We start from the raw sequence: 15,136 nt of genomic DNA, 5'->3' as shown, positions 1-15,136 counted from the left end.
GAAGACATATTGAAATACATCTGACATATTCTCTCTCTCATTGTTGTCATATTTATCAATTAGACTTAATTTTTTATGATTCTGACCTCAATCAAGTTTGGTTTGATTTAACTTCAGACATGGAGGGAAAAATGTGAATTTGTGTAAAATTCTGGTTTCATTTGTAAATTTTATCACCATGTTCTATGTGAGAAACACAAAACAAGTTTTTTTGTCTGAATTTGTACTTTTATTAGCGCTTTGAGGTTTTTGTGCATTAAATCTGTTCTATAAATACAGTTTGTAACATCAGAAAACACAGGATGTGGCCTTTAACTAGACCGCTTCCGTCAGGGAAGGCTTTTACTGGCGTCTTTCCTCCAAGAACCACGACTAACATCCAAACAGTACCGACAAAACGAAAAACAGCTCTGACTGGGTTTCTCCATGAATATAAAGAGAAAATTAAACTAAAAGTTTGAACAGCCACAATAAAACAAAAGTTTCACAGTTCTCTAAGGACAAACAGGAAGTTTACACAGAATAACAGGAGAGATTACAGCAGCTGTACAGCCTGCACTGCAAAAACACAAAATCCTACCAAGGATTTCTGATTAGTTCCTACTACAAATATCTTAGTACATTTAAAATAAGAAAAGTAACTTACAAGTAACTTTTTGGCAAGAAATAGGAGCTTGTTTCAATAATTCTAAAAAGTACAAGTTATAAGTGGAACAAGATATTTTTCCCATATTATAAATTATAGACATAAGTTATAAATATATTACTATAATAATTCTTCCAACTTCAAGTGACAGAATATTAGATTCAAACAAAAAGGCGTACATTTCCACCGTTGGACCAGGAGACATTTCTCAGTTTGAAATGTCAAAAATTTGCTAGAAAAAAAAACTAAATTTTGAGATTAATTTAATAAATTTTATTTTTAAACAGCTTGGAATTTTCAAAAGTTGAATATTTTACATTTTTGGATTTTTAAAAAATATTAAAATCTAAGATTTTTGACTTTTAAAACTCAGAAATTTCCAAGTTTCTTTTTCCAAGAAAGTTTCTGGGATTTTTTTTCTGAGTTTGAAAAGTTGACAACTTGCTAGAAAAAAAATCAGATTAATCTCAAAATTATTTCTAGAAAAACCTTAGAAATTTCAAAGTTTAAAAAAAAAAATTTTACTTTTCAAATTCAGAAATTTCCTTTTCTAGATATTTTCTGATAATAACAATATATATAAACAATATATATATAATAGTTACTGTGATTATACAAACATTTATATTATTATAACTTTACAGTATGGGAAAAATGCTTTTCCTCACAAATTTACTGTTGATTTTTTATGTTTTTTTTACAATGATCCTAAAACGATATCTTACATTCTGCCACTAGAAACAGCTCAGTAAACTAGCTGGTGTTATTTTCTGTTTTTGCAGTGTAACTAATCAGTATGATTGTCTGAACGGTTGCAGCGATCAGCAGGAGATGGAGCCTTGATTTCTTCTTCTACAGCAGCTGCTTGGTCCGATAAATAAAGCAGATAATAACTCACAACATGAAACCACACAGGTTCCTGGTTTCCACCAGAAAGGCTGAAACAGAACCGTTTCTAACTTATAAATTACATTTTAAGTCTAAAAAACCTCATTAATATTAATGTAAACCTTTAGAGACGCTGAATCTTCTGACTGATGTTTCTAGCAGCTCCGTCTGCCACTAAACAGACTCTATGGCGTTTATATCTGAACAGTGTGGACCGGCCGCGCCGCAGCAGCCATTTTAAAGGAAACGTTTCCAGTCTGACAGACCGAGTCCGGGCCGAACCCGGTCACTCGGTGCACTCGGCGACCTCTGTGCCGTCCACCAGCAGCGTGTGAATGATGCCGTCTCGCCGCTTCCCGCTGCTCACGGCTTTCACGCAGCAGCTGTGGTCTCCCAGGGAGAAATGCGTCTCCGTGCCGTCGTCCACGAACTCGCCCTGCGGACGCAGAGCGCAGCGTCGGCACGGCAAAACTCGACTTCTCTTTGGGCAACAATGAGATCATGAATGCTCTTAAAGGGCCGGTTGGGCCAGAATGTATTTATAAAACCCAATAAACTGCTAAAATGTAAAAAAGAAGCTCTTCCGCTTTCGATAAGTTCTTACAATTATCTTTTAAGATGGATCTATGGAAAAGGATTAGGGCCACTGAAAAATAAAATCTAAATTTCCTCAGAATTCTGACTTTAATTCAAGATTTTTTTCCAGTGGCTCTAATCTTCTCCCATACTGATCAGTCCCTCCAAGATTTGAAATTATTTTGTGACATTTTTGCAGTGAAACTGATTTGCAGAACTAATTTAGACATATTTCCTGGGAATTTTACAATATTTGCTTTTTTGTATTACAGTAAATGTGACGTTTTGTTACCCATCACATCCACCACAGACTATAACTTGACTTTAAGTAAGGCTGAAGCAGCAGTGTAGTAAAACTAAGTTATACTGCCACCTGCAGGTGGGAGTTAGCATCACAAACCCAGTTGACCATTTTTGAGGAAAATTAAATAAAATAATTTGCCTTAGCATGACAAACTACAGAAATCTGTTGATCTTGAGTGAATATTCATGCAGAACTGGAGGGACTGGTTAATGTAATTTGGTTGTATACAGGTAAAAACTACTTTGATTTGATTGATAAAATAATATTTGGAGAGAAAACATAAAACTCTATAACCTGTGACGGATTATTTTTTGATTAATTAAAAAAATACTTACAGCAGTTTCAATCTTCTCTCCATTGCACCAAACGTCCATGGTGTCTTTCTCTGGAAGTGAAAACAGTGAAAACATTCAGGAAGGCGCCGACTGCCTGGGAAGTTCGAGGAGTTTAACAGATCACTGACTTTATTATTTCACTCAGTTAATCAGGACTTCAGAAATCTGTTCACAGTTATTTCATCTTAAAACCTGATTTATTTTCACAGAAATAAGAATGTCTGCTGAGACTACAGCAGCAAATATGTCTGTCTCCATCTGGTTTCTCTTTTGTTTTCATCAAAATCGACATGAAACATAAAAGAAAAATGTCTTGTTAAAGGTAAAACAACCTGCCAGCAAAACTGGAACTTTTTCATCAATATTTAGGAGTCATTTACCTAAAACAAGCTTCTATATCCTACTTGAAAGGTGCTTAATTTTGATTACTTTAGCATCTTAAGGTTTAGAATAATCAGGAACTAATGATTTAATATGTCTAACTGCGGTTTAACTGTTTCAAATGAAGCTAAAGCAGCTAACTCTGACAATTTCTCTTGATTTTCCTGTAGTTTAGAGAAAGCAGCACGTTTTTTAGATTTTAAATGTTACGTAAGGATTACTGCAGCGCGTCACCTGATGAGCTGCAAGCAGAGAGATTATGAAAGGGATTAACCTGTCCAGTCAGGAGAGGTGGCGCTGTGGAGCTTAAAGCCGATAAACAGATTAGCTTCAGCATTAATGCGAGAGCGCAGCTCTGAGGAGCACAAGTCACGACTCCCAATATCAGATCAATAATAATAATTACCAGAGATGGGAAGTAATTAGTTACAGTTACCAGAGTTACTTTTTGGGGAAAACAAATTACTTTTAGGAGTACTTTAGTGCTGTAGACCTTAATTAAGACAAAACTAACTTACTAACTTTTAACTTTTCCTCAAGACATATGAGCTTGTTTATGTCAATAATTCCTGAAGGATAAAAAAATGACTGATTTTTTAATTTATAACAAAAAAAATGTCTTGTGAATTTATCTGCCAGTGGAACAAGTTATTTACATCAAAATTAAGAAATTGTTGACTTAAATGAGTTCTTATTTCTTGCCAAAAATTACTTATGAGTTAGTTTTGTTTTATATCAAATGTATTAAGATGTTTGTAATAGAAACTAAACAAAAATACTTGGTAAGATTTGGTGTTTTTACAGTGCATTCTTACTTAAGTAAAGTTTCTGAATCCACTGTGAGTAACTTCACCAAACGCTTCAACACACACACACACACACACACACACACACACACACACACACACACACACACACCCACCCACACACACACACACACACACCTGCAGGTTTGTTAAAGTCTCCTAAGTTTTAAAAACTGATTTGAGAAAATATGTATTTTATTTTGTAAATGTGAATTATTTTCATTTTGGTCCATAAAATTCCAAAATTTCCACTTAAATTTAAATTTTGGTCCATTTGTTGATGTCATTTTGTAATTTTAAATGATTGATGTTTGGGTCAGTTACTCTTGAGTCAAATACTTTTTACTCTTAATAGTCTAATATTTGGCTACTCTAATCAATCTGATCATTATTGATAATATGAATGAACCAATAAATCCAGGTACGATTAATATTTAGCACAACCTCTGACTCAGACATTAAAAGAGGTGGAACTGAGCTCACCCAGAACCACCCTGCAGTCAATGCCGTCCAGGTTGAGCAGCCAGGTGCTGGTGACCTTTGACCTGTTCTCCATGTACTGCTTCAAGCTCTTCCCGTTGATCTCCAGCGTGTATTCGTAGGCGAAGCCGCTGACCGCGTCGATGTTGATGGTGGCCTTCGTGTCCGCCTGGCCCACGCTGAACGTCTCCTTCCCTACCAGTTTGAACATCCAGTCCCGCCTCAGAACCTCCTGGAAACCCAAACTCAAGGTCAACTACACACTGCAAAGACACTCTTCCCAAGTAAGTAGATTTAGTTTCTAGTGCAAATGTCTCAGTACACCTGAAATAAGACAAAACTAACGTACATGTAACTGTTAAGCAAGAAACAGGAGTTTGTTTTAAGTCAATAATTCCTTAATATTGATGAAAAAGTACTAGCTCCACTGAGCCGCCATCTTGGTAGGCAAATCAGCACCAAGCATAAACGAATCATGATTTCAGGACCAACAAAAAGAAAGCACATCGACACTCTTAACCAATGTGCAAGAGAAAGATATGTCAACATAATGTCTGCTGTTGGGATCGACTCGTATCAACATAGAATGTGGGTTGTTTATTGTTGTCATAGCAACCAGAGGTGCGTATAGTTCCTAAAGATTTTACTGCAGTAAAAAAGTTACTCAAGTAAATGTAACAAGTTACTACCCAACTCTGATAGCAACTCCATGGCTACTGTTATGACAGTTAGTTAGGATACCTACCAAGATGGCTGTCAGCTGCAAAGTTTCCGGAAGTGCAACGTCACATGAGAACTCTGCATAGCGGAGCTACATTTTCATTTCAGCGTTTTTTTGCTAACTCTGAAAACGCTTAACGCAGTTAGTTTCCCCTAAATTAGTTTTTCTGTGCCCAAATTTTCACATCGGTGCTTTTAAGAAGAAAAGTAAGTGCAGGTACACCACAGATATCAGTACAGAAATGAGAACCAAGCAGGCAGGAACTGTAAACTGGGACCAGTTCCTTCATTAGACACTGAACTGGTTGTGCTGACCTTTCCGTCCACATAGATGACTCTTTTCCCGGTGGTTGTCCCATGTTCAAACTCGATCCTGTGGACTCCGTCGCTCAGCGCCACCTCCCACACACCAGCGAGGTCACTGGACATCCCGACTGGTTCCGAACCTGCGCAGGTCCAACAGAATCGGGTTTAAATGGCAGCTGCCGACACCGGTGTCAACCTGCAGGTTCTCATGAAGAGTTTCATAAAGATGGTCCCCAGTCTGCGGCAAAAAAAAAATTATATTTACTGTAAAACATCAACAAGAGCAGAACATGTTGATGAATGAAGTGATCAACTCAGAGGAAACGCGGCTAAAGATAGCATGCTAAGCTACCGCTGTTTCAGGTGATTAACTTCCGGTGCCAGGGATACATTTTCATAATAAAAGATTTTTTGCTCAAAGAGGTTTGGTCTACTAACAACCTGTTCCACAATACACATTTTTATTAATATATAAATTTATTAATAAAAACAGTTGATTTTATAAAATTTATGCAATTTCTGAACTAAAATGTTCAGAGAAACATTTATTTTCACACTAACGTATCTCGTTATTTAGTATGAATTAGAAATATTCTCATTTACATGATTTTCTGTTTTTCAAAGGGGTGCAGTCTCTATGGAACAACAACGTATTATAAATTAAATACACTTCCACCAAAAAACTCAGAAATTTTTAATTTAATCTCAGCAATTTTCTTAAAAACAAAACTAAATTTCTGAGCTTGAAAAGTCAAACATTTCCTAGAAGAAACTCAGAAATTCTGAAATTTATTTCAGAAATATTGTACAAAAAACATCGAAATTTCTGAGTTTCAAAAGTCAAAACTTTTCTGAGTTTTTGTCAGAAATGTTAATTTGTTTTCTTACAACGGCCCTAATACACATAGTAGAAGTATTTCTATGTAAATTGCATAAACTATTTATACCTAGTTTTATTTTCACTAATGAAACCTTCAGTTTAGTTCTTAGACTGGCACTTTTCCCACAACAACACAGTGCAAAGACCAAGTATTTTTATCTAGTTTCTAGTGCAAATATTAATGGACTTGAAATAAAACAAAACTAACTTACAAGTAGCTTTTCAACAAGATATAAGAGGCTGTTTTAAGTAAATAATTCTTGAATATCAATATTTAAAAAGTGAAAGGTCCAATAGCAAATGCTTTAAATGTCTTGTTAACTTATAACAAGACATTTTTTCTGTTTTGTAAGTGAAATAATCTTCCAGTTGAACTGGTACTTTTTTTATTATCAATATTAAAGAATTATTCACTTCAAATAAGCATCTTGTCAATGAGTTACTTGTAACTTAGATTTGTGTTATTTCAAGTGTTCTACGATATTTTCTAGAAAATAGACCAAAAATACTTGGCAAGAAGAAGTGTTACGTCTTTAAGAGATAGTTTGAACCTGACATAAAAAATCAAAAAATCATTCTACTGCAGAAACCTGGTGACAAACATTACTTCACAAATTACAAGCCTTCACATCTGCTGCCAAAAACAAATTAAATATGTTAGAAAAACATCTGAAAAAAATTAACTGAAAGAAACACGAATTTACATGGTAATCAATTAGCTTCAGATTTCATTGTTTTATTTTGAAGCACAAGCGGAAGTAGACGCGGATCAGCTTGTACACATTGACAATGTTTTGAGCCCAACCAACTCCGACCGCTAGCTTCCCGTTCGGTCCGGTCCGATTAAAACCTGTAAGCTGAACTCGGGACCGTCATCCACTAGTTTACAGCTGAATTACCTCGGTGGTGGTGAAATGTCCTCGACAACAAACCTCCGGCCGGATACTTTAGACGCAGTTTATCCTTCCCCCAGCAGCTACACAGGTTTAGCCGAGCTGTTTTTATGCTGTTGCCATGGCAACGTAGAACGGCCCTACGCACGAGCGTGTCTCCGCCCCCCGTGCGGGTCAAACAGCTGAAAACCAGAAGCAGTTAAACACAAAAACTGAAACATCTGCTGCGTATCTCCTTAAGGAACATCTTAAAAACTGTGGTTTTGTTGCTTTAATTCACAAAAACATTTATAATTATTGAAGGATTAAAAAAAACCGTTCTACTTTGTCATGACCAAAAATATTAGAAGTTTAAATTGAAGGAAAAAAAAGACTTTCTAAATACCAGAAGAAGTTTGAAAATGTACTTACTGTAACTTTTGGGAAAGTTTTTCTTGCCGTTTGTTTGAATCCTCCTGTTTCAGTTTTTTGTCAGTTTTTGTAGAAATAATTGCTTTTTCTGCACAATAACGTGAGAATCTAATCATGTTGATGCATATTTTCCAACTACAAAGTGTATAAAAGGGAATGTTTTTTTTTTTTTCTTCCAATCATACACATTGATGTGTGTTCTGGCTTAAGCACATAAACACACTGCATGTAAATTGCATTATTAAATTGCTTCTGTTTTTACTCAAAATTAGACAAAAATGAGCTTGACAGACTACGAAAAGTCAAGATTTTAAAATAAATGATGTTCAGAAGAATGCAGCAATGTTAAAATTCACATAACCCAACAATTTGGCACTTAGTTTGCACTGATGAAGCTGAAGTAGTGAAACTTCTGGAGTTCAAGATGGACGAAAATGTAACCGTTTGTTTCACAGTTGGTGACCAATGTGTTTTCACTTCAGTTTTTTCACGCTGGAGGAACTGAGAAGAATTAGAGATCCTGATTTCGGTTTTTGGGTCGTCCAGAGAGACTTCTGTATCAGATTCTGTTGTTTTGTAAAGACAAATGTGTGTTTATGGAAGAAAAAAAAACAAAACATTTTCTATGTAGTTAAAGATGACTAAAGGTTTGATTGCACATAAATACCCCACTAGATGGCGCCAGTAGTTCCCAGGTCCCACATGTTTTAGATGCACCTGTTCCAGCTCACCTATTAAAACCTCAAGGAATAATCGCCGACATAAATCATCAGAGGTGTGACCAAGTCACTGTGTTGCAAGTCTCAAGTAAGTCTCAAGTCTCTGTCCTCAAGTCCGAGTCAAGTCTCAAGTAAAGAAGGCAAAAGTCGAGTCAAGTCTCAAGTCAGGAACCTTTAATTTCAAGTCATTTCGAGTCGTTTTTATTTTATTTATTTTTTATAATTTGCAATTATACATAAAATTCAAATAATAGACCATTTGTTATTTTTAAAATATGTATTTGAGGTTCATTTGTGATCCTCTTATTCATCTGGTATTCTTCAAATCTGTCAGAAGTAAACAGATGTCAGAAAATAAATTACAGCCATTCATGAATTACATTTGACTTCAGTTTACTCCTTCTATTCATAAATAAACATCAACACTACAACAATCATAGTTTTCAAAAAATGAAATAAGTATAAATGAAGTTATCACAAGTAAACTCAGGAAGGTCTGGTGCATTTATTTTTCTGCTTTTATTTCTAAGTATGTTAGTTTCAGTCCTGCGTAAATATGGGACAGATATTCTAAACACAACATTTATTTGGGACAGTCACTGTATTTGGTCTTTTTTTTTTTTCCCCCAGCAAAGCTATACTACTTGGAAATGGGTTCTGTGCGACATGTGACAGTCACGCCGGCCAGTGCATTAAGTCAAAAACAGTTGACTTAATGCACTGACTGCAGTAAACAATATATTGTCAATATAATTTCCCAACGTAGATGTCTTCAAATACACCAACCATCCTTAGATGATACTAGACCCGGCTCATCATCATGATGGGACAGAGAGACTCTGTTCCCTGTGTTCAGGTCCAGAATCTGCTTTCTGTTCCGGAGCCCCGCTCACTATCCACCGGCTTCCTGAGCTAACACGGTGCACATTATTTGTGGAGGCATTTGAAGGACCGGATTTATGGTAAATCATCACCAATTTAACCCGGAGTACACATGCTAACACGAAGTTAGCTATAGTCAACTATCTTACAGCAAAAGAAAAGCGCCACCTACCGATCTCTGTGAAGCTTCAAATGCCGGACAAAGTTGGACGTCGTGGCATCTCCATCCGATATTCTCTTCTTGCATGTTTTACAAGTTGCAGTTCGTTTTTTAGTCGAAAGTTCATAACCTACGTAGCCAAAAGAAATTACTCGCGGAAGCATATTCCAGCGGTTATTTCGTATTTCGTTCCCTGAGCTCTGTAGCTTTGCCGCGTTTTTTTAAACGTCCAAATCCTGTTAATTTGATTGGTTGTGCTGCAGCTACGTACACATACATACATAAGGAGAGAGGAAAACCATAGTGACGGTCTGCGCATATTGATACGGAATGAGTGAAATTAATTAATGACGCCACTTTATAAATAATGTGTTTTAAATTTTAAGACTTTGAGTAAAAAATATCAAGTCTTTTCAAGTAAACAGCTTCAAGTCGAGTCAAGTCCCAAGTCAATGGCATGAAAGTCAAAGTCAAGTCCGAGTCTTTGAGCATTTTTTCAAGTCAAGTCTCAAGTCGTGATTTTAAGGACTCGAGTCTGACTCGAGTCCAAGTCATGTGACTCGAGTCCCCACCTCTGTAAATCATTACTACAGCTTCAAAGTGTTGGTTTCAATTTGAAGCTACATGGACGTTTGTACACTGTATGATAGAGGAGGACTTTACTACGGTATTATTAGGAAGTAGTTGTAGTTTATTTAGTAAAACAAGCAAAACACAAAATCTTACCAAATAATTTTGGTCTTCTTTCTTGTGCAAATATCTTAGTACACTTGAAATAAGACTAACTTGAAGTCAACTTTTTAGCAAGATATAGAAGCTTGTTTTAAGTTAAAAAAAACAAAACAAACAAGCTTCTTCTAATTGTTTAAATGACTTTTTAAACAAGCTGATTAAAAAGTGCTGGTTCCATTGGCAGATAAATTAACTTATAAAATGTGAAAAATGTCTTGTTAAAAGTGAAATAATCTGCCAATGTAACTCACACTTTTTCATCAGTAGTAAGGAATTAAACAAGCCTCTATATCTTGCTAAAAAGTTTCTTTTAAATTAGTTTGTCTTATTTCAAGTGTAATATTGAAACTGGACCAAAATTAATTGGAAAGATTTTGTGTTTTTGCAGTGAATAAGTTTCTCAAGCATCTTTACTTCATTGTCATAAGTCAGGATTTTTCTAAAGTTTATCTGATTATAGTTGATTTAAGATGTAAAATAATCATTGTTACTCAGGTTTATGATGATAACTTGTAGATTTGTCAGGATATACAGCCTTTGGTAAAACATAAGGTAATATAGAGTAAATAATATTTTGTGGTAAAAGTACAGGATGATGTAATTAAGAGAAACACATGTTGCTTGATGTGTAAAAAGAAAAAACAATGAAGGTTGTAAAAGTTTCAGATTCAACTCAAAGTTTCAGTTTAAATGCTGGTTGTGAGTCAGCGTTCAACCTTTTAAGCAATCTATAATTGTTTTATTAATCTCAAGAATTTTGTAATTTTTTTTTTCCAATTTCCTTTACACTGCAGGGTTTTTATTCTGTTGCGAATTCATCAAATTGTTATCTGTTAGATTTTTTTGTGTGGGTTTATTTAAATTTGCAGGTAGATTTAGATAAGTGCGCAGGAGGTACAATAAAAATATTTTTTTCCACTTGAACGCACGCCACCGCGCTCAGATATCCAGATTAGACTTTTGATGCCACTTTGATCCGTTATACGTTAAAATAAGCACAAACTTCCTAATTTCTGAGGCTAAGTTCATATTTTATGATGGGATTGGATTGCTTGTCTTGTAAAGCCTCTTGAGATTAGAGCTGTGAATCAGAGGAAACATAATTTTTTTTAAAATGCAATAAAATGAGCAAATAGTAAATCTTCTGCATAGTTATGGACACGATGTACAGTTGGATCATTGCTCAGATAAATTAAATATTTTCTCTGGCACCAATCTGCTGCAATCAACTTTTTCCCTTTAAATTAAGAACTAAAAAACTAAAGAATATTGCCAACTTCCAGAAGATCAGAAAATTTGCTGGTTAACTTCATCCTTCCTCCATTCATTTCTCCTTTTTTTTAATCAGGTGCAGCGCAGGCCTGGGTACATATTTTATTTCCCATCATGCATGACGACATCTGTTTTCTTTTCTACACCAGAATTAATTTGTTCCAGGTAGTAATGATATGTTCATTACGAGACACAAATAAAGAATGAGTTTGATCTAAAGTTTGCATGTTTTGTCTCTGTGGTTATTTTTCGCCTGAGGTTTTAACATGTCAAGTGCAGAGTAAGTCCGACAGCAGCAACACCTCCAAACCGCAAAGAAAAACAGGAACTTGGCCGAAACCTTTAGGATGAAGCAGCTTTTAATCAAATGTCGGTAACAAGCTGCAACTTATCTTCAGGTTAAGATCTTGCATAAGATAAACAGAGCAACCGCTTTGCAAGTAAACCAGACTGATACAGAAAAATATATTTATTGTGCATTAAACCTGGATCTGTACAGATTAGATCCTGAAAGCTGCTTTCCGTTTATAAAAAACATTCATTTAATTCAGAAAAATAGACCTCAGCATCTATTTTGTAATTTACAACAATTAGAACCAGAACAACTCTCCTGTATAAATGCAGAAACATTACTACAAAACCGAAAAATAAACTTGAGATGATAATACTGATAAGGAGACGCAGCAGTTTCCACAGAAATGTTGTATAAATGAAAGTCATTCATCAAAGAGCACATGCTGTTCCTCGGTTGTGAAAACAAACGAGTTTCACCACCTCTTCCTGTTCTCAAGATTTTTTACCTACTTGTAAGATTTTTTTTTTTCTGTGTCAAAAAAAAGTCACAATCAATAGGAAACATTCTAACAGCAAAACAACTAAAAATACAGGATATTCAAATGGGTCATTTACATTCAGAAAGTTTCAACTGTAAAGTCTTGATAACTAACTGCGTAGTTTTGCACATTTGTCAATGAGTTGACTTCTCCTTTTCAAACTCATTGACATTTGATGCGTCCTCAGAATTTAAAGAGTGTGATGAGGTTGACTCAAAAGTCAAACATCGCTTGATGAAATCGAGAACAGCTGCAGAAGCCAGACGCTTTGACGTTAGACGCCAACGGGAACTTTGAGGGGGTTTTAGGAGAAAGGAACAGAGACATTTCAGAACCTCTAAGAATGACTAGGTTATACAAGACTCTACGTCAAAAGAAACAAAACTGCATCATATTTACTGCTTCAGCTTATTGAGGTCTGCAAGCATCCAGCTTCTTCTTGCCCAACATTGGGTCAATAATGGGCTATGCAGGAGCAGATACCTTGATAACCCAATGTTGGTCAAGATTCAGCAGCCAGAATCAGGGCCTCAAATCTGATTCTTCAACATTTCGCTGTAAAACAAGCCCAGATCACCATTCCTCCACCACCATGCTTTACCGGAGTCTTTGTTTGGATGTCCTCAAACATGGACAACCATTTCTACTTTGGCTTCATCGATCAAAAGGTCGTTGCATCTGTTGTCTTATGTTTCATTAAGGCACAACTATGTTTTTTTCTTTTATCACTGCTCTCAACCTTTGACCTTCTAACCTTGGGGTGAATTTTTCTGGGATTTCAGGGAATGGGGATGTTTTAATACCTGGGAGGTTTTTCCAGAAGTTCTTGGTTTTTGAAAATGGCTTTACGATGTTTTACAGATTGCTGCTTATGAACCTTTGCAGACACGGTGGTTTCACACTCCTGTACGTTTCAAAGCACCAAACTAAAACTCCTGTTGCTACGGAGACGCTTCCTGATGATCAGAGACAAAGTGTTTGTCTCAAACTATTTTCTCCAGGAGAATCACCATCAGTTTTTATAGTTCGGACCACATTGTAAGTCTTGAGGTGACATATTTATTGATGGCAGCACACCGTCACTATCCTTTCTTTTTGAAGAGATTAAGTAATTGATGATGCATCGACAAAAAATAGTAAAGATTTTAAGCCAAATCAGGAACCATCGCTTCCACTCATGAACTCCATCTTGGAACAGTTTTTGTTTCAGGATTTAAAGACTGAACATCTTAAAATATCTCTCTCTCTCTGAATAATTGTCTTTCCGTTTGACTTCATAGTTCTTCAGAGATCTTATCAACGTTAGACCTGAGGAAACGTCCTGTGACATTAAAAGTCTGCTCAGAACAGGATGTAATTTTTTTTGTTGTTTTTTTGTTCATTTTGAAAGTAGCTGAAGTTTCCTTGGTTTGTAACATCTGTGTGTTTTAACTTGAGACTAATAAGTATTTTAAAAATAACAGGTAAACCCCCAGGACCAAAGCTGCCCCTCAAAAGCTGAGGCTCCCTCTAAAAATGCTTATAATTTCCTATTTAAAACTTTAAACACCAAATATACCTGAATATCCACTAATGCGTCCAATGGAAACCATCTTGGCACTACTGCTGAAGTTCACTAATGTCTACAGTCGGACTCATCTCCATTATTTGGCGTACAACCTATCATTCCTGGATTGGCTGCTTTGCAAACACCAGCCAATAGGATGTCACGTAGCATGGTGAATAGGTCAAAGGTCGCAAAATCTACTTTTAATATCTATAACAGGCTTTTAAAAAACACCCAGCTTCAAACTATGCTAACCATATTTCTCCTTTTCCATATTTATAGAAAAGACTCACCCCATTCTGCTAAATTGTCATTTTATCTAATGTAATATTTGTTCTAAAATCTCAAAATTTACATTTTAGCTTAATTTTGTTAACTTTCATAATTAAACATTTTACGTAAAAATGTACTTCATACATTTTTTAAAATAGTTTTTTGTGACACTAGGCGAGTTTTATTTTTGTAGCAGAAGGGGAAAAGTGGCTCTGTGAATGGAAAAGGTCGCTGACCCCTGACCTTACACATTTGTGAATACTGAACCGCGAATATCAGGAGGTTTCTGCAATTTCAGCAGAAACCTCCTGCAAAACTTAGTTTTGTAAGTTAGAAATACAAAACCAGAGATAGATTTTAAGACTTCTGCTGAATGCTTACACTTTTCTTGATACTTCTAAATATTTCACTTGTACATATTTGCATCAGTAATGATATTTATGGCTATGTTCACACAGCAGGTAAATGCGACCCAAGCCTGTTTCTTTTTTTTTTACCCGTATGGGACCCATACCCAACTTCTTTCACAGTCTGAAACAGCTAAATGTTTTCACCCCCCCCAAAAAAAAATCAGATTTCTGGACGTAAACAATGGCTGAAAATAATCATGAAATGATGAAAGAAGCACATCACATCACATTCCCTCCACTCTTTGCTCCAACTCCGCATCCGGACTGACTTGTTTACAGAAGTCAATCACAAAAAGCCATTGCCATTGGTTACGCTGTCTTTTTATCAGCCTTCTTCGTCTTGTGATGATACCGTTGGCTCTTGTTGCTGAATAAACTATAACATCGGTGCATAAATGACTGTCAAACACCGAGCTGCTGCTGTGTGACGTCAAAGTAAGGCGGGACAATATGGCTAAAAAGTGTAACAATACAAGGGTTTCATATCAGTCATATTGATAGTTACTGTTAGTTTATTGTTTTAAATGTCTGAAATACTGATAAAACTGGTGGTGTGACTTTTCCTCTCAAACTGTTGTACTCATGTTTTCCTTTCACTCTATGCTGTTTTTTATTTTTAAACAGTTATAATAAAACCTGAAACTGCTGCTGCACAGGTTACTCAACAGGTTGTTGCCAGGTGA

At 35.8% G+C, this 15,136-nt stretch overlaps 1 protein-coding gene and 1 long non-coding RNA gene across 3 annotated transcripts; both read right to left on the bottom strand.

Moving 5' to 3' along the window:
- Positions 1-1,322: 1,322 nt before the first annotated feature.
- faima (Fas apoptotic inhibitory molecule a) lies at positions 1,323-7,367 on the bottom strand. Of its 2 annotated transcripts, none has more exons than XM_032567034.1 (5): positions 7,222-7,367; positions 5,452-5,582; positions 4,420-4,648; positions 2,750-2,799; positions 1,323-1,970 (listed from the first exon to the last, which is right to left on the bottom strand). In XM_032567034.1, the coding sequence occupies exons 2-5, from the start codon at positions 5,563-5,565 to the stop codon at positions 1,821-1,823; spliced, it is 543 nt and encodes a 180-aa protein (XP_032422925.1). In that variant the 5' UTR covers positions 5,566-5,582; positions 7,222-7,367; the 3' UTR covers positions 1,323-1,820. The 2 variants fall into 2 exon arrangements, with proteins under 2 accessions (XP_032422925.1, XP_032422924.1); XM_032567033.1 differs by having other exon boundaries at positions 5,452-5,680; positions 7,222-7,353.
- Positions 7,368-11,732: 4,365 nt separating this feature from the next.
- Positions 11,733-15,090, bottom strand: LOC116722764 (uncharacterized). Its single transcript, XR_004339835.1, has 2 exons — positions 11,989-15,090; positions 11,733-11,952 (listed from the first exon to the last, which is right to left on the bottom strand). It is a non-coding gene; the product is annotated as an uncharacterized LOC116722764 (long non-coding RNA).
- Positions 15,091-15,136: the final 46 nt, after the last annotated feature.

This window comes from Xiphophorus hellerii, chromosome 7 (genome assembly GCF_003331165.1).
Source record: "Xiphophorus hellerii strain 12219 chromosome 7, Xiphophorus_hellerii-4.1, whole genome shotgun sequence".
NCBI lineage: Eukaryota > Metazoa > Chordata > Actinopteri > Cyprinodontiformes > Poeciliidae > Xiphophorus > Xiphophorus hellerii.
This window is presented reverse-complemented; position numbering and strand designations above follow the sequence as displayed.